The following is a 23,504-nucleotide window of genomic DNA, read 5'->3' as shown; positions in this document are numbered from 1 at the left end:
GCCTATGTCTCTGCCCCTCTCTCTGTGTCTCTCATAAATAAATAAATAAATCTTAAAAAAAAAAAGTTAAACCCAACAATGAAGCATCAGTGGTTAAAGAAGCACTTGGCAACGGAGACACTGTGTTTCCCAATCTTTTTATAATCCATGCTTCCATTTATTGACATAATAATTTAATTATCATCTCCAGATGCTGACATGCCCAGATACAGGAGGCTGATGGAGAATAAAACAAATTCCTGAAGGCCTCAGATAAACACCCTACCAGCTGACAATGATTTCCTTTTAAGATTTATTTATTTACTTTAGAAAGAGCGAGGAAGAGAGAGAGAGGAGAGAGAGAGAGAGAGGGAACACACACGTGTGAGTGAGTGGGGGAGGGAGAGATGGAAAGGGAGAGAAAGAACACTCGCATGCGTGAGTGGGAGGGGGCCGAGGGAGAGGGAGAGAGAGTCTTAAGGAGACTCTCCACTGAGCACGAAGCCCAAGGACTGAGGATTCGAGTTCATGACCCATGAGATCATGACCTGAGCTGAAGCCAAGAGTCGGATGCTTAACCGACTGTCACCCAGGCACCCTCCCATGACAATTTTTTGTGCATTAGGTTCTGTAGACTGTATAACAAAAACAACAGCTTTTTTGTTTTGTTCTGTTAATATTAAGTAATGGCTTTCCAAACTACACATGCTCTTTTAGAGATTCTGATACAGTCTCTGTCCTCAGTTGAAAAAAGAAATCACTTTTGTGGAGTTTAAAAAGGGACAAAACTGACATGAAAATCTGCTTCTCAAGTATCATTACATGAAACAAGCGGGTTATAAACAGTATGCACCATATGATCTTACTTTTGTAAAAAAAATCATATGTGAGCACATAGAGAAATGTTTAGAGATGTGAGCACTAAAAGAGTATTGTTAAGTATACAAGAATATGAGATAATAGCTGTTTTTTTTGGTTCATTCTTTCTGCTTCTCTGGATTTTGAAAATCATTCCACAATAAACCAGTAATATTTGTATAATTTTTAAAAGCCACAATCTGACAATTTTCACTGCTTTAACAGAGGTGGGTGACATTTTAAGCAACTCTATTCTATAATTTTAACGAGTATTTAATCAGAGACATTAATCAAAATGCAAAGGATGGGATTTCATTTAAATACAGAAAATTAGAGGGAATTTAAAAGTGGACTGAGATATTCCCTTTAGTTTTTTACTGTCTTTAAGATACCCGAGAAGATTTAAAAAAAAAAAAAAACAAAAGAGAAAGAGGGAGAGAAATAGTGGTCAAACTGTACCATAAAATAATTTTGAACATGGTGTGAATTTTTTTCCTATTAAAAATGGCTAAAAATAAGGGCATGCTATTTTTCAAAGTAAAATCCTCACAGGTCTGAAGTGCCAGCATGTTCTGATGTTTAAACTAATGTATACAGGAATCAGAATGCAAGATGAGCATAATTCAGTGTTATAATTACACTTGACAGATATACACTGTTTCTATTATTCATTGGCTCTGGTTGCACTTACCCAGAAAGACCCTGTAGAATACTAAATATCAACCACTCTTCAGGAGAAGTCATTTGGCATTCTCATCAGTTCTCATCACAGGAATCAAATTCAGAGATGCAGAAAACCAAATTTGATCATTTTAGCACTATCTGCAAAGGCAAGTAAAATGAGTAATTTCCCAAGAGGCCTTGGGTCCAGTTAGTTTTCTTTGTCAAACTCTTTAACACAGATATGTGGGTGGGTCATTACTCTGATGAAAAATATCTTTTAACTGGTCCCTGGGCTTTCGCTATATTCTTTTCAATTCCTCAAATGCTCCATGATCATCCTCCTCTACTTGCTTTTGCCTGTGCTATTTACTCTCTGAAAAAAAAAAAAAGCCTTTATCTCATTTATTTGCCTGTCATCCTCCAAGGCAGATCAAACGCCGCATCTTCTGGAACCTACCTCGATGTCTGTAGGCAAGGTTAAAGCTTACTCCTTTTCATTGTCACAGTATCCATGGCAGAGGCTGCCAACTTTTCACAAAAAGTTTATTTTTTTCCTTTCCATAGTCACCCCTGAGAAGCTGCCAACATCCAAGAGCTGCACTTGACAGTTCCCAGAAATCTAGGTGAGCATGTGATGTGTTACCACCAACGGGATGAGAGCAGGAACCTGTGTCACCTCTGGACTGATGTGGGTATGAAGACAGACAGGGCTTCTCCACCCTCCCTTTCTCTGTCTGCCAGATGGACTTAGAAAAGCCAAGGCTCCAGGAGATGGGGCCACAACACAGAAGGAGTCTTGAGCTGAAATCATGGTGCAGAAGAACCTCATGGAGCAGGGCCTGCACGTGAGACCACCATACAGACGCTTAACCCTGGGGTTTTAGTCATCACAGCAGCATGGCCTGTTCCTAAATATGAACATTTCTTCTTCCTAAATCTCTTACTTGTGAGGTCAAAAAATCAACCAAAGGGTCTTCTCCATCAGACCACTGGAATTTTGAAGGGATGAATTATACCGCAACGGTCTTATCGTTTCAGCACTCATCTCTCCATCAGAATGTTGTAACGTTTCAAAAAAAAGATATGGGTTGTAATATTAGATTTGAATGGATTAGTGGAATTCAGTAACTGATAGAAGTACGATATTTTAGAGCAAAGAGGAGGTCTAGGAGCCATATGGGAGCCGAGGCTGACTCACATATGTGCCTGTCAGTGTCCGGGCCGTCTCCTCTGCTAACCCCACCAAACTGAGTTGGAGGGAAAACAGAGACAGAATTGTGCTTTGCCTATCAGAAAGGCAAACAAACACTTGCCCCCTGGAGAGGTTTGTCAAGGACGAGCTCGGCACTGAGAAATATGGGGAGACATTTCCCTTGTCCTTCAACATTTCTGTTCTACCTTGAAAGGACCCCAAGACCCATAACCCAGACCCCCAGCTGACACACGCAGGTTTATTTTTTCAGCCACACTTAGAAAACAAACAAACCACAGAGGTCTTTATGGTTAGCCATGGAATAGGAGGGCCACGTTTACAACGCTCAATCTATAAAAATGTGTATTCGAAGGTTCTGAAGAGCTGGCTTGGAAACTCCTATAACACAATCCTTTGTAAACTGGGAATTACCTAAAACTAAAACAGGGAAAACACAGTAAAACATAAATATTATAGAGATAGAAACAAATCTGCTTTTCCTGGCGTGTTTAAGAAGAATATATTTCAGCGATGACCGTTGTCGTATAAGAGATTTCACGGAAGCTGTTGTGTTTCTTTGTCTCCTCAAAGTTCCTATCTTGAGCGCTATTAAAAGTTATCTTATAATTTGAGCAAAATGTATCTTTAAAAAGATAACCCTCTGAAACCTTCATTTGTGAAAAAGCTGCTTTTGTACGGTTTTTCCAGTTGACATCCGGTTGGCCAGCTTTCTGTCACCTGGTTTTAATTTAGGTGTTTGATGACTTGCAAAACAAAACCCTAGCGCTGTTATGCTCACAGTTGTCTTTGGCCCTTTGAGATATGTCTGCTTTTGGGCTATTTCAAGTAATCTTCCCCAGTCACTTACTATATTTAAATGAAGCTCTGCTCCCTGATTTATTGTATCTTCTTCTTTTTTTTTTTTTAACCAGCTTTGAATTAATTGGTCCCAAGTGTCATCCTTAGTTGAATCAATTCACCAGCATTACTAACATGCACTAACTGACAATGGCACCAACTTTTTCTCCTTGAGACATTTGTTTCTGTGAAAATGTAGAGCCTGTATAGACGCTGTGCACTTCTATAACGGTCTCTAATCTTATGATAACTCCACGTGGGTATTTCTACTTTTCTCACTAATTTCCATATTAATTACCGAGTACACTCTTCCTCCCACCTCTGCCTCACACCAGAATGTAGGAAGTCAAGTCTCTTCAACTTCTTCTCCTCTTAGAGTGTCCATTGACTTCTGGCTGGCCAGTAGCTGATCCTTTCAATACTTTAACATGCCGTCTTTTTGAAAGGAAAGGTTTTGGACACAAACGTCCTACCACACACAGTCAATAGTACCGAAAACATTAGCAGTAGAGAAAGTGAGATAGGGGAAGAAAAATTCTATCAGAGAAAATATCTCTATGAAACGGTGGCGTTCTCCTACAGTAATGAGGCACACCATCTATTCAGACAAAGACTATGTAAAGATGCCCCTTTAGTGAGGATGTCTATGTCATTCTCCAATAATACATGGAATTGTCTTAGGGAAATTTCCATATTTTTAGAAAAATGAAAGACCTCTGTGATTTGTATGCTTTGCATTTTAAATCAAGATGTGGTAAAAAGAAATTATTTGTGTGGGTAGGATTTCGACAGGGCAGAGTCAACAGGCAAAGACACAGTGGGTCATAAGAAAGTTTGGGTGGTGACCAGAGAATGTCAGTAGATTGGGGGGCGGGGGCTAAAGCGAGCGAAGCACATGGTAGTGATGGGGAGGGCCAAAGTTTGTATGTAAAGAAGACTTAAGGACTAGGTTAAAGCCTGGAATCATTGGCCAAGCTTAAGTACTTAAACTTTGCATTATAATGGATCGAGGAGCCATCATGGTCTGTAAGAAAAAGAATGACAGCGCAGGTCTGTAGAAATCTGTCCCTACTCGGGAGGGCAGATACCCGGAGAGAGGGAAGAAAGTGAGGGAGAAAAATTATAAGGCTGTTTGAATCAAGAATTCAAGGCATTTCAGCTAACGGAGCCATCGTGGGGGATAAAGAGAGAAGTCTGAGAAGACTTCATTATTTTTGCATTTTTGTTGCATTCATCTTTTTGCAACTAGTTGGAATCGATGCTTACTGTGTGACTGTTCTGGCGTGATGACATACCATCAGGAATGTCAGAATAACATTTCTCTATATTAAAAATAGAGTGTTCTATCAAGATAAACAGTCTATATAGTGTGGGGACATCAGTGAAACATTAAATATGACTTTGATCTTTCTAACGTGGATCATGAAGAAAGTGGTGATGACATTAATTACGATGGGGGGCACAGGAGAGGGCTTTTGGGTGAAGATGATGGATTTCCATTTTGACATATTGAGCTTGAGGTACCTACGGGTGATTCTGATGGGTCCTTAATTAGAATTTACAAGTAGGGGTCCATGATTTTAGGCAATCTCCTAATTATCTCTCAGTTGAAGTATGTGTGCAGACTGGAATTTATTTGAAGCAGATACCATTCGTTCTGATATAGCCTTCCTCCTCCCATCATCTTTAGGAGAACTGAGAACCATGGCATGGAAAGTTAAGATGGTGCTTCCTTATGAGTTCACTTAGAATGGGAGGGGGCAAGCCACATATGCTGCAGATGGCCTCTGGCAGCTTTATGAAATCACTGACGCTGGAAGAGACCTTAAAGATGTCCCAGCTTGCCCCTCTTATTTTATAAGTGAATGTGATGAAATCTGGGGAGGGAAAGCAACTGCTCAGCCTAGAATCCTGGTCTTTATTTCTCATGTTGAAAATCATTTTATTAAATTTTTTTGTCATTCAGTTATTCCAGATTTTCACACAGCAGGGTTTTTTTCCCCATTTTTCCATTACAGTATAATTTATGGACAGTAAAATGTGCAAATCGTAAGTGTTCAGTTGAGTAAATGTTTACATATGTGATCACTCCTTGGATCAAGATATAGAACATTTCCACCTGCAGAAGGTTCCTTTGTGCCTTCTAGTCAATATTTCCAATCCCCAGAGATAGCCACTATTCTGACTTCTATCTCTGTGGACTACTTTGGTCTACTTTTGAATGGCATGTAAAAGAAATCAGTATATGCTGTTACGGACATACAGTAACATCTGTGAGGGAATCCTGTCTCTTAACATTTACTCACCTTTTATTGTCCTAAAATGCTTTTGGTTATGTAAACAGGCTGGCAGCTAAAAAGGAGATTCTGAGGGCACACGGGGTTGTAGTGAGGTCTTGAGGAGCCTGTGTTCTGGATTCCACCCGATTTTCAGAGCAGAAGTTGAATCCTAGCGGAGGGACAAGCTATCTCTTTGGGTTTGGCTAGAAGTATCCTGTCTTTGGGAACACTGAGTCAAGGGGGCTAGGGGCAAAGGAACTGCCACAAGAAAGGTGGTTTTAACTTCAAAAGAAGAATCCCTGCCTGTACCAGGAAGTGCAAGTGGAATGAGCCCACCACCTCCTCTACGATCATGAGGGAGAAGAGGAAATGCTGAGCGACAGAGGTCAACTGGTACTCATAAGGGCCACTGTGTGACGGGGCCGGTCAGGAGAGCTGGGTGGCCTTCTAAAGATGCCCCTGGAGTGCGATGGAAGACAGGCAGGGTCACAAGCTCTGCAGAGAGAGGGGTGGCTCCATCTGACTGTCTTACTAGCAATTGCCAGCTCTTCCTGAAAATGTCCAAGTCAGGAGACATGGCTGGATGGGTAACATCCAAAGTAACGGGTAATTTTTCATGTCGGGAGGACATCCTACTTTAAAGTCTACCCTTATGGCTCTAGGGTACCTGTGTCATGGATTCAAATGACTGTCCCTTCAGGGAGAACGGCAAAGAAATCTGAGAAATCTAATCTGACATTGTTATTTACTAACTAACTAACTAACTAACTAATTAACTAACTAACTACTACTATATATTATATATATCAAAGAAATATGTATATTTCAAAAATTATTTATTAAAGAGTGTGTGAAAGCACATGGGGGGGCGTGCAGAGAGAGAGAGGGAGAAGCAGGCTCCCCACTGAGCAGGGAGCCCGAAGACATGGAGCTTGATCCTTGGACGGTGAGATCATGACCTGACCTAAAGGCAGACACTTAACTGACTGAGCCACCCAGGTGCCCCTATTTGTTTATCTTTATTTATTTTATTTTTTATTTTTTATTTGCTTTTTAAAAAAGATTTTATTTATTTATTCATGAGACACACACACACACACACACACACAGAGAGAGAGAGAGAGAGAGAGAGAGAGAGGCAGAGACACAGGCAGAGGGAGAAGCAGGCTCCATGCAGGGAGCCTGACGTGGGACTCGATCCCGGGTCTCCAGGATCAGGCCCTGGGCTGAAGATGGTGCTAAACTGCTGAGCCACCCGGGCTGCCCTGTTTATCTTTTAATACTTAAAACACAAACAGCTAAATACATTACGTAACTTTAATACAGCACAAATTTTAACATTAAATTACATCTCTGAACTTTTTTTTGGCCTATAATAGTAATTGAAAAACTACACCTAGAAGCTAGAGAAATATTTTTGAATTAAAAAAAATCACACTAATGTTGCTCTTCAGGTTTTCAATTTTTTGATGTATCTTTTTCCTTACGTATTTTAATTACCAAGTAAGAATCATTTTTTAGATCCCAAACCTTTAATACAAACTGGGTTCACAGCTAGACTTGCAAAGTAGTAGAATCACTAAAATTCCTCTTAAATCTATGTTGCTAACCCAGGTTGGCTTAGATAATTAAAAGAAAATTAATACAATTTAATTCAGTGCTAACACCTGAATTGTATTAATAAAAACAATATATATAAAAGAACAAAACCCCTAGATAGCATCCCCACGGCACAACAGTCCAGCTAAGTGGAGTCAGACATTTCTCATGTTTATATAAGTGAAGCTCTTTTAATGTAAAAGTTGTTCCAATTCTGAAATAGTGGAAGATAAATTGTTGTTAGTTTATTTCTTCTGATTCATCAGTTTCTATATATTGCAGAATATTTTCTCTCTGACTTTTTCGAGCATGTGTATTGCAGGAGGCTGCATCTTGGAAAATGAAAGTTTTTCCTTAATACCTTTTCCTAAGATTAACAGGACATTAGACTGCTGCCTCCACATTTTTGGAGAGATATTCCTGCTAAATGCAAATATTTTCTCCAAGTCCTCCCGATAACTGAGAAAGCTCAAACTCGGTGAACACGGGAGCTTATGCTAAAGTATTACAACCGTTTCTGGTTGCTCTTCCTGAAGGTTTCCTAGTCGGTGGACACGTCCTTCAAAAATTTTCCACTGTGTCCTCTGGAATCTCTTTTAAGTTGTTGAGCAAAAATAAAAACTTAATTTGTAACTATCGGAAGTGATGGATGTTAACTAGACTTAGAGTGGGGATCGTTTTGCAATATATAAAAATACTGAACCATTATGCTCAACACCTGCAGCTAATATAATGTTATATGTCAATTATATTTCAATTAAAAAAAGAAAAAAGCCCCTCCGTGGTCACTGTTTATCATCAGTCGGTCCTGACAGTTCCCTGATTGCAGCCCACCTCTCGGGGGCCTGATGTACAAACCTCAGCACCGCAGCCCCCCTTCCCAGTGATGTCGGGGGGCAGCTGGGCTTATTCTTCACTGCCCAGTGCCTCTTCCATTCTATGGCACCAGAGTCTTTGTTCAGCAATGCCCCCCCTCCCCCCTGTGACCCAGGCTTGCTCTCCCCATGCTTCCTGCTGTCATCATCTGAATCTGAGCACTGGGACATTTAGCTCACAGGCCCCGAGTCCACTCCATCCATTGCCATCACCACCCCGGGGCCTCCTCGGTGGTGCGGGTGACCCGCCAACTCTCTGGCTTCTTCATTATTTCCTGACTTTCTCCGCAGCTCTTTCATACAATCTAGAACCCCACTTGCACGGCCAGACTGTGCATCTCAGACCTTCTCATCACCCCAACTGCTTATCTGTGAAATCTCAAATCCCCAAATTTCACCTGCCATCGTCTGTCCTTCCCACCTTTCAGTGTATTCTTTGTTACTGTCTTGAACACCAGCCCTTCAGTCGGGGCGACCCCCTCCTCCACCCAGATTTCCCGTGGTTCTCCATTTAGACCAGCAGCTCCTTGGTTCATCTCATTCACTCGGCAAACACCTACACGGCACCTGCTACGTGCCAGGCGGTGTGGTGGCCCTGGAGGTGCAATGGTCCACGGAGCTCCGTACGCCTCCCTGCCCTGGTGCATGCTGCAGAAGCACCTCTGCTGCATCCACACCACATAGGACCTTGGCGTCCTGAGCACAGAATGTTCTTTCTCATTCATTTTGAGGCTCAGTTACAATGATATAATTTCTAAAGGACTCTTCCTTACTCTCCAGTCAGAATTAACTGTGTGGCTGCCTCTGGGTAACCCCTGTATATCACTTGTACTCCTAATATTTATTTCATCTCATCCAAAATATGCCAGTCTCTTCCGCCAGATTGCATGTGCCTCTGGAACGGGGCCACGTCTGATTCTTCTTGAGTTCCTCTTTGGCACACATACAGTAGGCGCTCAATAAATACTGGCTGGAATACCTAGACCGTTATATATTTAGAACTGGATCTGAGACGCGCCAAAACAGCTCCATTTCTTGTGTCATACTTCAAGCTTGGTAGCAATGCCATGTGCTTGTAGTCCCCCCAGCCCTGTCACGGTCCCCGTTTCGACACTTTCATTTATGCTTCTGTTTGTGCTCTCTTCTCCTCCTAGAATTCTTTCCCCTACTTCTCCGTCTAGAAGACACCTCCATCCTCGCCTGCTCTTTCTGACTTGACTCGGGCATCACCTCAACTTCCTCTTCATGCCCAAGGAGGGTTTGTACCTGTCCTCGGGAGGTGTAGAGTACCTTAAGGTTCACTGCTATTTACTTACTGTATTTTAATGATCGCAAGCACACTCTCTAGAATCAGCTATGTGATCTGTATGCCCCAGTTTCCTTTTCTGTAAAATGTGGCTACAACTTATTATAAAACCTAAAACTGTTAATACCTATAAAAGCTCTAGAACAGCGCCCGGCACTTAAGAGACCTTAGCGAAGGTCATGTATCTGTACTGCTATTAATGTGTTTATTTCCTTCATTAGGTAAGGATGTTGGGTTCCCCTGTATTCATCTTAGACTCTCTAGGATCTCCTATGGCCCCTGGACCTGGCAGGTGCTCAGTAAATACTGGCCTGATGATGGGACCATGGTCGTGATTGCCATCTTAGCCAGAAAAGGGTTCTAGACAACCCTTCAGGTAACTCTGAAAAAATTAAATCCATGGTCATTACCAGGGGCATATCCATGGTCCTTAGTGAGTATTTTCAGAGCAATACCCTCTGCCATCTCAAAAAAATACCATCAAACACACAAGCAAACAAAAACAACAAACACAAAGTCATTTCTGAGTTGGAAAGGGACCCACATGTTTGTGACTCCTTGTCTCCTCCTTACTCTGATCTGTTTCTCTCAACCCCTTCAGATGTTCAGAGTCTGGATCTCACTCACTTCCACCTCCTTGGGGGTCTCACTCCTTGAGACAGCCCTTCCCTCCCATTCGTCCAAACCCTTCTGGTTCACAAGATTCTCCTCCTTTATAGATATGTGAGCTCAGTTTTCTACCACATACAACAGCTGCACGAACAAACAAAACCACAAAACCAAACCAGAGTTCCCAATCCCTACATTCCTCCCCACTCACCCCACACTGTCTGACTTTTTGACAGTGACCTCTACGTGTTAAACTTGATAGACACTTTATGTCCTATTTTAGTGACCTCGCAGCTCAGTAGTACCAAACACTCTTTTTTTGTTGTTCTTCTTGAAATTCTTTCTTCATTCTATCCCGGCATCTCATTGTCTCCCTACTTCTCTGCTCATCTTCCACAAGCTCTTTTGCTTCCTTCTATCCCTTAAATGTGATTTTTGTTCTTGGACATCTTTTTTTTTCCTGTCTCTATACATCTGTTATGGGCAATCTCATTCATGCTGAAGGCACCAAATACTTACTTCCTGATGATTCCCTCAGTGATGATGACTTCGAACTGTATTTCTGACACCAGTCTCTCTGCTGGGATCCAGATTTGTATGTACATCCCCCTTCAGACGTGCCCACCTGAATAGATACTACCCTATCTGGGAGACACGCAAAGATGTCTCAAGATGCCCAAGTGTTGATTGTGTTTTGCCCTCAAACGCCATATTTTTTAGTAAAAGGTGCTACACTTGCGTAATAGTCAAAACCAGAAATGTGGTTTCATTCTAGAACCTTGCTCTCTACTTCATCGTGAGAGCCATTTTTCAAAATCAGTGGAATCTACCTCCTACGGATCCCTCACATCTCTACCCCTATGTTGCTGTCTCCCCCTTCCATCCACCCTGCCTCTGTTTTAACATAGGCCCCCATCGGTTCTTGTCTGCCTCTCCATCTTCTCTCTGGTGAACGCAAATCTGATGGTGTTCTGACCCTGTTCAGTGTAACTGTTAGGGTCAAGTCAAGCCAAATCTGTCCCCTGAGCCCAGAGTGCATGGAGTGCTCTGCCCCTGCCAGCCCATCTGGCTCCAGCTCTCTGCTCCCCAACACAAGGCTCCCCAAAACACAGGCCGCTCCCTTGGGAGCCCTTGGGTTCCATCCCCCACACCCTCACTCACTCGTGTGCTCCTCCTGCCACGTTTTCCTTCCTGATCCCCATTGCTCTCCTACCTCCTTCACCTGAGTGGCTCCTGCTCATCCATCACAATTTAATTAAAGCATCACACTCCATGGGAAGCACTCCTTGTTTTCCGGTCAGGTTTGGATCTTCCCCCTCGGAGCTCTCCACCACCTCAATGCATTTTAGGAGGTGGTGTGGTCTCGTGTTAACAGCAATGACTCTGGGACAGAGCAAAAATGTTTGGGGTCAGGCACCAGGCCTGCCATTCCTAGCTAGGTGGTCTTGGCAACTTACTTGCCCTGGGCCTCAGTTTCCTCATTTGCAAAGTAGAGATGTTAATGGTACTGCCCGTCTCAAAGGCTGGTGGGCAAGCAAGTGAGATGATTTTACAAAAAGTCCGACGAGCAGCGCCTGACACACAGGGAGCCTGAATAAAGCCGAGCTATTTTTGTTATTATCGTAACTACTGATTTTCTTGTCTACTTTCCAAAACAGACAGAGAGAAGTCTGATTTCCCTCTGAGGGACAGAAGCCATGCCTACTCCGACTACGTTCCCTCGGCACGTCGCACAGCATCTGGGACATTGTAGGTACTCAATAGACAGTCACTGAATGAATGAACAAACACACAGAGTGCGTGAGGGACGGCCTTAAAATCTCACCTGTGAAGTATGCTAATGAACAGCATCAGTCTGATTTTCTCTTGCATGTTTTTTTTTTACTTGCACAGTGAGATGTTGATGGTATCTCATTAACTTAGTATAACTGACTCACTGTTCTTAGAGTCAAGACTCTCCTACTCCTGACAGGAGGGCACGATGTAGTTAATTAACAGAAATGTTATTCTGGAAGCCATGAACTGTGTAGGCATGAACTGTGACAAAATTCCTCGGAGACACAAGCAGAGAAACAAAATCTGAATTCCTATCAGAGAGAGATCAGAAAGCCTACCAAGTTAAAGGGGGAAAAGAAAACCCCACGTAGAGACAGTTTTTACAAGTGTGACTTTAGGAATCCTCTTCCCTGAGCTCCCTGGGTGAGAAAACAGGTGTGCAGAGTGCCTCAGGTACAGGAGAGACAGAGACAGAGAGACAGAGAGAGGTGCCGGGGAGAGGGTGCTCCACCTCCACCCACTGCCCGTGCACCCTGCAGCCGTGTCATACATGATGCAGCTCCATGTGGCCCTATTTCCCTCCATGTCCTTCATGGAAGCCTCCCTTCCTGTTTGCTTTGAAGAAGTGCTTCTCAAACACGGAAGCCTGCCCCTTTTTTTTCCTCCCCTCGGTTCCTCTGCACCTCACTGGAGATGTTCTATCATGACGGGTGAATATCCCATAGCTCTGCACTGGGGGATCCCAGCCACCCTTAGTAACTGTCAGAAGACCCGGAGGACTCCGAGCAGAGGCCCGCCCGGAGCATGGATGTGCCATGCTTCTTTACCAGAGGGAAACTCCATGACAAAACGAGGCAATCATTCTCCCTTTGCACAGAGTTTTCATATGACAGAAAGACTGGGGAAACTTTGAGAGCATCTCGGAAGATCCTTCATCATCAGAAATAATTGGAATTCTATTATGCAGGAGCTGAGGAGAAACCCTTGCTTGCTCTGTCTACACTTGGTCTGTCTCCTTTCCAACCCTGGCTCAGGCTTACGAAATAAGGACAAGGTGAATCTAAGTAATTTTATGGAAGCGTGTAGAATTACTCAAATATGGATTGTGAGCTTTCTCTTTGAAAATATATAAAATACATGAAATATATAAAATACAACGTGGAAGTTGGAAAACAGTTTAACTGTGCAAGGTGAAAATCCCTTCAAGATAATTCCAGTCCACAATTCATGTAAAGGGAGGATGACTATTCACTTTTTTTTTTTTAAAGATTTTTTTTTTTAAAGTAATCTCTATACTGAAAGCGAGGCTTGAACCTACAACCCTGATCAGAGTCACAACTCTACTGGCTGAGCCAGCCAGGTGTCCCCGACTATTTGTTAACTTTTTAATTCTAGGGTTAGAATATTCTCAGTCTTCCCTTTCAATCAGATCTGGCTGGATTAGATCTGCAATGGGCATCCTCAGGAATATGATAATGACACCTGCTGGAGGCTGAAATAAAAGCTTTATGAGTATCCATATTCTATTATCATAACAGCCCTACAAATTACCACCCCCATTTTACAGATCAGAAAATCGGGATTCAAAGAGATTAAGCAATCTATCCAAGGACTTAGATTTCCACCTGAGAATATGAATTTCAAAGACCGCTAATCACGATCCACTATTTTACAAAAAGAATCCCATGGGATTAGAGCAGAAAAACATTGCCCGAGATTCCCTTTTTAAAAGACCACATTGCATAATCGCATCTATGAAAAGAGAAAAATATTCCATCAGATATTTCTGGGGAATGGGTTTGGGAACATGATGGGTCCAGACCCAGTGACTCAGGCCCTCAGGAATAGGGTACAGACTAGCAAAAAGGGGACTTTTCGATGTGGGGAGGGATATACTGATATTTTGTGGAGGGACACAGGGACCTTGACTTGTGTGCCCATTCTTGTTCTGGTCACGTCTGTCACCTATGCTGACTCTTTCTTGGTCTGAACAGCTAAGAGAGCCTTGCAAATATTCACCAATCCTGGGAGTTTATGGATTGTACATTCCAGAACCTGAACTTCTGGCCTGAGGATAAAATGGCTCGGGAATAAGGAGAACTGCCCTTCTCACAGTTGGCGAACCCCTACCTTCCACAGATGGCATTTCCCAAACCACAGGACCTCGTGAGGGTCTTTGGGATCCAAGGCAAGCCGGGCTGAGCTAGGCAACATCTGCTCTTGCTCTGGTTATGATAGTTTCTGTGCCCTTAGTGAAATAAATTCAGAAGGGAGACCTTTAGAGGGTATGTGGGTTTGGGGCCTGTTCTGGAAAGCTGCAGACTCAAGCGTTTCTTCGTATAACCCAATGCTCTCTCTGCTGCTTCATTAACTCATACAGAGTTATTAATTTTAATTTAATTTTAAATTAATTAATTTTTAGTATCCCTCTTTTTAGTTTTTAGTATCCCTCTTTTTAATTTTTTATTATCCCTCCCAGTCCCTTATGTTTTACTCCCGACCACTTTACACAAGTCTCTGTCTCTCATCTTCTTCCTCGAATTGCCTTGCCTGGGAATCTCTAACTGTGCCGGTTTCTTCTGGAGCAATCTGAGGGCAGGGGGTCAAGGTCTTTCTCAAGTCTGTGTATCTACCTTCCAGCACCATTTCCAGAACAAAGGCTGCCATTGATGTTGGGATCCAGGGACATTAGGTCATCAGGGTTGGGATCCGCTGGAAGGGACAAGAGAGGCTGTTCACGAGTTGACAAAGAATTTATACTCACATTTCAGCTCGAGTTTGATGAAATCTGTGTTGCCCAGGTTTTCCAGAAACACTCCTCGGGGGATTAATGTCTTGAAGTAGAAAGAAATGTCGGCACTCGTCTCCCCTTGGAAAGTAGAGAAGTGCAGGTAGGATGATGGGTTTGGGAAGGAGGCGGCATTCCAATAATTCCCTGTGGAAGGGGAGAAACAGGGTTATTTGTACCTTCATCATGGGAGGTACAAGAAAGCCATTTCTTGAGTTTTGCCAAGTTTCCATTGGCAGTAACTCTTGTGCCCTCGCTTTCTGCTGCACATCACCACACAAAATCCCCCTCCAAATTTTTGGCTTTCCAGAAGTTCTACATGTGTGCGTAAGAGACTGTTTTATTAATGATGGAAAGTTGGGGAGCAACCCTGGAGGAGAAAATGGAGGGAAGCCCCTGGCACTACCATGTGCGGCGGCGGGGGCGGTGCTGTTTTGAACTCACGCACATGTACCAGTGGCCGAAGTGTGGTGCAAGAGGCACCTGGGCTAAACCCAGAGGCATAGGATAGGAATGAGGCCTTTGGTCTTCTGCTCTTGCTTCTCATCCATTTTTGTCTTTGAATAAGCAGCACCTGCTCAGATGCTGGGTACAGGTGCTGCAGGAATAAGGTGTGGGGAGAGGCGGAAGCTCTGGGGAGTGGGGAGCTGAAGAAAAGGTGGGATGAGCAGGCAACCAGGCAAGGCCAGTCGTCTTCCCACCCCTCCCAGTCCAAACCTTCAAAGGCAAGGGAATGTCTCCCCTGCCAACCTCTTCCTGCGGATTTCAGGTGAGGGGGTAGGGAGTGCTGAGCTGAGCCCAGCTACGGGCTCTCAACCAGCCTCTACCCTTGAACTCATGGGGAAGACACAGTTGTACACCCCCTCCTCTGCCACCTGCTCACTTGGTGGGAGGCAGTGTCCCTAGGAGAGAAGCAGTTCACAGGGCAAAATAAAAACACCCAGCTCTATGACTCACATTCCATTAGAACAGATGGACCGAGAATTTAATACAACCAGGAGCTGACTCTTGACTTTATCTCCAGGGGAGAAAGTCCTTACGAATGTGAACATTTCTGAGTATGTTTATTATCGACGCTAAGGACTAAAATACAGGAGCATGCTTTAGAGTAGCTACTGAAGCCTTTCCCTTTAGTCCCAACCCCCTGTTAACATCACCAGGTTAGGCCCAAAATGGAGTCACTCATGCTAAGTCCCACATCAACAAACCAAAACTTAAGGAAGTTTCAATACCCTGATCTCCCACAAAAGGAAGGCTTGAGGGAAAAGCCAAAAGGCTTTTGTCTGCTCAGCACACTTTACCTGACTGGGCCCCGTGCCCCCTCTTTGCTCCCCACAAGGGAAGTGACCCCGCTTTAGCCAATCAGCATATGCCCAGGGCAACTTCCTTGTTCTCGCTCACTTTGGTCTAGAAAAATTACTTCCTTCCCATAGCTCGTCAGGGATACTTTCTATCTGCTAGATTAGATGTTTCCTGATTCATGAATCACTGAATAAAACCCAACGAGGTCAGTAAATTGTCTGTGCAAAATTTTCTTCTTACATCTGAGGTTTTTTTTTTTTTTTTTGCTTTTTACTGATTTTTGCTGTATCTTCCCTTCAAAGAACGCAATCAATTAAGTTCACTCCAATCTTTTTTATTCCTGCATTTTTTTCCTTTTTTTCACGCAAAGTATGCACATATGCCATAATAAGTTCAACTGCTATTTTTTAAAAAACATTTTATGTATTTATGTGAGAGAGAGTGAGAGACAGAATGAGCATGAGCAGTGGGGAGGAGTAAGGGGAGAGGGAGAAGCAGCTTCCCCACTGAACAGGAAGCCCAATGTGGGGCTTAATCCCAGGACTCGGGGGATCATGACCTGAGCCACCCAGGTGCCCTCAACTGCTATTCTTAAATAAACTATTTTTGTGCTGGTACTGCTATACTTAAACTATAATTTTAAATTAAATATATGATGTTGTTATTTACTGAGATATTTAAAAATCCTCTCATTCAATTCATGTTGTTTTCATTCTCAGCGATACCCAGTATATAGTGACACGTAGATAAGTGAACGGCAATTTATAACCAGTGAGTCAGTGCAAAATGTTCATAAATGTCTTCACTAAGGTAAAACAGTGGTGGTGGTGGTCAAACCTATTATTTAAGGGGTCCCAAAAGTCTAAGTGGAGTTTTGAACTATTTTTTTTTAATTGCAATATCTGATGGGCACTGAGGTGGGCACTTGACGGGATGAGCACTGGGTGTTATTCTCTATGTTGGCAAATTGAACACCAATAAAAAATAAACTTATAAAAAATAAATAAATTGCAATATCATAGCTTTCAGCAGTAGAAAAATAGACTAGTTTCTTCTTGGGAAGAAGAATATGGCATGATGTTGGTTAGACTGATATCCTGAAAAGAAAGAATCTTAATGATTGTGTAAGTTGCTATCATCTGAGGGCCGAGTCCTCTTCCTGACTCAAGATCTGGTGAATATACTGTGAGGGGACGTAGGGCTCACCTTTCCCTGCTGTCTGAGCACGAAGGTCTCTCAAGGGAAAACCTAAATCAAACTAGAAGTTGCAGCCCTCTCACCCACCAGAGTTCTGGGAGGAATGAAGCCGGGTCCCCAGGGCCTGGAGGATGCAGCTCCTCGTAATGGGGTGAGAGCCCTATACCAACCGAGGAGGTTGCGAGGATCAGAGTCTTCAGCCACTCTTGAGCCTAACGCAAACCAATTCTGTCCCTTTAGGCCGAATGCCCAGGACATGAACGTAATTAACATTTTAAAGTTTCATTCCAATCAGGTGCATTCCCGTTTCCTGAGGTGGTGATGTATTTAACGGAAGGGCAGTTGTCTAAAATGATTCTAGAAACAGGAAAGCTAAAAGTAAAACATGTCAGTATTTATTTGAGGTCCAGCGCCGGTTATTCAGACAGAAATATCCCCGGAGAAGAGAAGGGCAGTTTAATCAGGTCTTCCAGTTTGATGAAAGATCCCTACAGACCACAATTCCATTTGTCCTAACTCTATGCTCACTAAGCAACTTCGAACTAATTTAGCCTTTTGAATAGACATATTCGTGGGGAAATGGAGTCTTGTGCAAATGGCAGTTACCAGTCATCCTCCCGGAAATGTCTGGGTTCTCTCTTGATATCTTTGGTGCTGTCACTTGCTGTATGTCCCAAGTCCCTGGATGAACGGGCTAAGTCCAGATTCTTGATCGGCAGCAGGGAGGCCCCTCTCGGGACCTGACTGGTGGGGTCAGAGCTGAGGTGCTGAAGGGGGGCCAAAGGGCACGAGCAGAGGACATCAGAAATTCTATTTAGTGGTCCCTCATGGAATTGGTTAAGGAAACAGGGATACGTGGTGCGAAGGTTTTGATGAGCAGGGTGGACAATAAGAAAGTTTGGTTGCCACTGCTCCAGACCCTGATGAACTGTTCTAGTGAGTCTGTAGCTCAGTTTCTGGGATTCCGGGTTATAACAAAATAAGAAGCGTGCTTTTTTTTTCTAGTGCTCACTGTGCTTCGTAAGGCAAGGAGCTTACAGCATTATTATTGTTTACTCTGTTCCCAACTGACCATAAGCTCCTGGAAAGGTGGGAGAAAACCATTTCATCTCTGTAACCTTTGGCCCCAGAACTTAGTAAGTACTCAATAAATAATTATTAAACCAGTGAATAAGTGAATAGCTGCCCCCTCAGTTACACCCAATTCCACTCCATATGCAAAGTCCTCATGGGACAAAATCTACTTTATGGTAACCTGAGTATTGAAGATACTAAATAAAGATAAATAAAAGCCGACACTACTTTAGCACCTCCTGATAGCGGGGCCCTGCCTCCACTAGCACCCTGTAATTTTTCTTACCTGTGACTTCATTTCTATTTTTCCCTACAGACCTCATTGAACAGTGCTCCGCATTTGCAAGACTGATGGTCTCATAACCTTAAGATTATTGAAATAGCCGCAATTTGTACTTGCTATCAAGGTCAGGGCTATAGAGGGGAAGGTGATATTGGATGAGAATACCAAGTTGGAAATAAGAGATTTCGCTGTACGGCAAGGACTGGTGTCTCAGCAGGTGTGGAGAGGCAAAAGGGGGCAAGGCTGGAAGGTGTGAAGCAGGACAGAAGTACATATCTGAGGCCAGAGGGGCCAGTCAACAGCCACAGAATGACGAGGCAGGTACAGAGATGAGGAGTGCCCCAGCCGAGGGCTGCACAACAGTAATGATCAAAGGCTGGGCAAGATGGCGGGCATGAGGTGGAAGGTTCCACCAGGTTGAAAACCACTTGGCCATTTAGGAAGCTTTTTGAATACATCGTGGGCCAGGCCTGGGCTCATGTCCTGAGGCGAGAGAGCAGGCAGGTACCTCCAGCCAGTGCAGGAGAGTGGGGCTGGGCCGACCAACCAGGCCCTCAGTATCCCTGCAAACCTCAGTGAGTCGCTAATAAAAAATGCAGCGTCATCCATTCATCCAAATTCTTTAGCAGCTCTTCAAACTCACCGATGGTTATCTGGTGTGGGATTCTGACTTCAAACATTCCAAGGACCTTTTCTGTTGGGCAGTCTTAAAGAATTTCAAACTAAAATGGAACTGTAGGATATAGAATGGAAACTCTCACCCACGGGCCCCCAGGAAAATAAAACTTACAGACTTTACAGACTGGCTGACTGATTTCTCATAAATGCCCGATTTACAGACATCTGATAATATTGGAATGGGGTTGCTTGGTCAGGGGCTACAGCATGACCACCTCAGGGAATTTTTGCTTATGGTTTCCAGACGCATGAACAAGAAATGACTTAGGTTGGGTTGGTCTTGAAAAATAAGCTGAATTGAGCTTTGTTTGTCTGACCGGACTGGTTTTGTGTGCTTAGGGAATTTTCACAGCTGACCTCTGTTTGTTTTTTATTTTAACAGAACTAACTGGACTCTCTCCTCTCCTTATGCCCTGGCCCATAAACACAGCCTTCCCCAAACCCTCAACAGATGCCTGGAGCTTGCTACGGTCTGGGTGTCCCAAATCACAATTCCTCTGCTATTCCCAAATAAACTCCTCTTTTTTTTTTTTTGATAATTTTGAGCTTGCTTTGGTTTACCTTTTTTTTTTAAGTTGACAGCAGCAATTAATTATAAGCCTAGTTTTAATCTCTAACCAAATCTTACAGGTACATAGTTTTGAACAGTCCAGTAGTGGACTGAGGGGACATAGGGACGTTGCAAAATGCAACTCCCTGCTCCACCCCTCCCACCACAACCCCTACATTTTTAACTCTTTCAGTTATATCCTTGTACTTGTAAAATATATATGCCGTTATGTATTAATTTTTGCATTTTAGATACATTTGGTCTACTTTCTGAAAGCAAAATAAAGACTGAGCATTTTTTACAAGCACATCTCCTTCCCTTTCTCCATATTCCCCCAAACTAGCAAACTCACAGATTTTTGTTTATACTGAAATTCATTTTTAGTACTATGTATTAGTTACTAGTGAGCCAACTAGTAAAATCTAATTATATTTTCTTTTGTGTATAATTTTTTTTTGTTTTTCTAGACTCAATAATTACCTATTTTTTCATTGGCTTGGTTTTCTTTGTACCTGTCATAAATTCTCTCCAAATCCTTCAACCCATCTATAACACTCTTCCCACAAATGTTTGCAACATGACACACATTGAGTAATCTAGTGGCCCCCTTTTTGTCCCTTGGAGGTACCTTCTCCAGCTTCTGTCTTCCTACTGCCCTGTGGGCTGACTCTTCTCGGGGTTGTTGCACAGCCCCCATCCTGGGACCTGTCTCTTGCCATGACTGCAGGCCGTCCTTATGCTACTTTTCAGTATTAAATGGCCAAATTTCTGGACCCTGTGACTTTGGGTGATCCCTCTCTCTGGGTCTACACCTTCATTTCCATAGGCACATCCACCTGTAGCTTTTTCAGAAAAGGAATGTAGGAGGTCAACTTTCCAGATCCTTGCTTTTTCTGAAGTCATTATTCTACTTTCACACCTAATTGGGACACTTCAGAAAATTACCCTGCCATGGAATTTTAAAGGCATTTCTTCATTATCTTCAAGCTTTCTGTGTTGTCACCGAGAAAGCTAATGCTTTCTGATTACTACATCTTGCACGTAACTGATGGGGTTCAAGACGCGCTCCCTCCAAATATGGCATCTTAGCAAATTGAATATTTTGAGCTGAAGGAATATAAGAAATGGCAGGTGTGGGAAGGACTCTCTGACCCTCCCCTGAAGCAGGTCATAGACCTGAGGTAACGTGCCCTCTCTCTCCCTGAGAAAAGGAACATCATCATCTCGAAAGGCAAAGGAACCTGTGAGGAATCAGAACATTTTGCTGAGTTTCGACCAGCTTACCGCACGTCGCTCATACGTGGTCCTATCACGTCTTTCCACGACTTTCTACTATTCATCAACCTTAGTACAGGATCACTCAAGTTTAACCATTTCATTATGAAGGCTCCCATGTCATGTAAAACTTACTTTATGTAAATTGTATGCTTTCTTCTGTTAATCTGTCTTTGTCAGTTTAATTTTTAAATCCAGCCAGGAACCCTAAGAGGACTGAGGACAGCTTTTGCCTCTCCTATATCATTTGTACCTTTTTGTCTCTGGAAACTGTCAGGATATTTAACTCCCTTAAATGAAACTTTGTACAGCTGCTTGGTATGGATCTCTTCCCCATGTGAGGTCTGGGGATTTAATTTTTCCAATCCTTCTTTCTCAAATACCTATTAGTTTTATATTTACCTTTATTTCTCTTACTCCTTTGCATTCCTAATTTAGATCTTTCTTCTTTGTGCTTTACTTTTTTGGACATTCCTTCAGCTTTATTTTCAGCATTGCTATTGTGTTTTTATTTCAGCAATTACATCTCTCACGTCCAAGTATTATTTCTTGTTCCCTGATGGTCCCCCTTTTTATAGCACTCTGTTCTAGGTTGTTTGTTGCTACTATTACTACTATTGTTATTAGTTTTTGATGCAATATCTTATTTGAGAAAATAAATTTCATTTTAAAAGGTTTTCTTCTGCTTTCTGCATTATCTCTGTTTCTTCTGAGATCTTCTTCCTTGCCTTATTGTTAGCTTGGACTCTTTGTTTCGTGAGGTCCCTGACATCACCTTCAATGGTTGGTGAGTCTTTCGTATCCATTCATGCTGACTGGTGAAGTACTAGCAAGTGGACTGGACTCTGTGAATATGTGGTCTGGGGCTGGTGGTGGCTTCATTGATGACTGGGCTTTCCTACAATGTGGGGAGCTTCCTATCTCATAGAGGGGCCTCCAAATATCAACATCTGTGACCTCTTTTGGGACATAGATCATTCGATTTCTTGGGAGGAGAAATCTTCCAACTTTTTCATGAGGAATATATATGTGATGGTCAGTGTTCTGGTTGCTCAGAGAGGGAGGTGGAGGGGGTTCATAGTTAGATAGGTAGGTAGATCTCCATGTCTTCTGTTTTAATGGAGGACTTTTCACTCCTTTTTCTTTGGTGCCTACTTCTGGAGTGTTAACCTCTCACCTCCTGCTTGGGTGAACAAAAGAGCCATTGGCATGATTGGAGAACGTGAACAGGGGGTATAGCTGATGCTACAGAGACTTCCAACCAGTTTTCTGTGAGCCTCACCCCACAGGGCCTCCTGCCCACTCCCATTCCTGAACCTGCTAGAGTTTGCTTCGCATCTGCCTGTCCACAGTCTGGACTCATGGGTCTTCCCGTACTGTAAGGAAAGAAGCAGCTGAACATGTGACATGTCAGAGGTACCCCTGTGACGGTGGTGGTAGCAAGAGCAAGGAGTGCTGCGGAGCTGGGCTGGAGAGGACGGTGAGGTGACAGTAAATGATTCTCGTGGGGGCTGCTCTGGTTTGTCACGTGGCGAAGCTGCCATGTGTTGGTCCCCATGCAGGCTCTAGAGTCTGGCTCTGCTACCCATCCCCACTGGGCGACTTGGGACATGTTTCTTGATCTTCCTCAATGTCCATTTCCTCATTTGTGCAACGGCATAACAATGCAGCGTCTTTTATTGGTTGTTGAGAATCACAGAAGATAATCCGTGACATGCATTTAGCAGAGTGCTGAGCACAATGTAAGTGTTCCACATGTTACTATTACTGTTACTAACACCAAGAGGACAAGAATTGCTTTGGTGTCACTTGCAGTCCCTGTCTGAGGGCTTAGCCAGGGAGTGGGGGAGGATGGGAAAGCAGGTTCTTCTGAAACAGGTATAGAGGAAGTCAGCAAACCTCAAGGCCCCTCCCGAGGCTTCCGTACCCCGTGGGTGAATTCTCTAAGGGGGAGCAGCAAACCACCCCCAGCTAAATTGAGATAACCTCCAATTCAGACTTCTCCAGCCAGGTGGCTCCTCTCAGACTCATACCTATGTCTGCCCTTTGGCTTTTTCTCTTCTCACCCCTCTGCTCATTGGCTTTCAAAACTGTGTGCTCCCTGTTTCTTCGTCTCCTTACTGACTTAAAAAACATTCCTTCAGGACACATACACACAAATGGGAGTCACTTTGAGCCTTGGTAATGTGATAAATAGTTTTGTAGAGCAGCCATTGAACAAAAATCTGATGAACAAGGGAGCAGCTGAGCATCTAAGAAAGTGGATAATCTATAGATGATCTCACTTGAACAAAGGTATGCCAGAGGTACCTGTAGGCTTTCTTCCTGTTTCCTCAGTGGTAACTAGGTAACTAGTTACTAGG

At 43.2% G+C, this 23,504-nt stretch overlaps 1 protein-coding gene across 1 annotated transcript in view; it reads right to left on the bottom strand.

The window, feature by feature from the left end:
* Positions 1 to 23,504, bottom strand: part of CNTNAP2 (contactin associated protein 2) — a 1,951,553-nt gene that overhangs the window by 237,967 nt on the left and 1,690,082 nt on the right. Inside the window, exon 16 of the mRNA XM_041753355.1 lies at positions 14,759 to 14,929. Within this exon, the coding sequence (XP_041609289.1) occupies positions 14,759 to 14,929 (171 nt within the window). The remainder of the gene's footprint in view (positions 1 to 14,758; positions 14,930 to 23,504) is intronic.

This window comes from Vulpes lagopus, chromosome 4, assembly GCF_018345385.1.
Source record: "Vulpes lagopus strain Blue_001 chromosome 4, ASM1834538v1, whole genome shotgun sequence".
Lineage (NCBI taxonomy): Eukaryota > Metazoa > Chordata > Mammalia > Carnivora > Canidae > Vulpes > Vulpes lagopus.
Note: the sequence above shows the minus strand (reverse complement) of the source record. Positions and strands in the feature narration are given on the sequence as shown.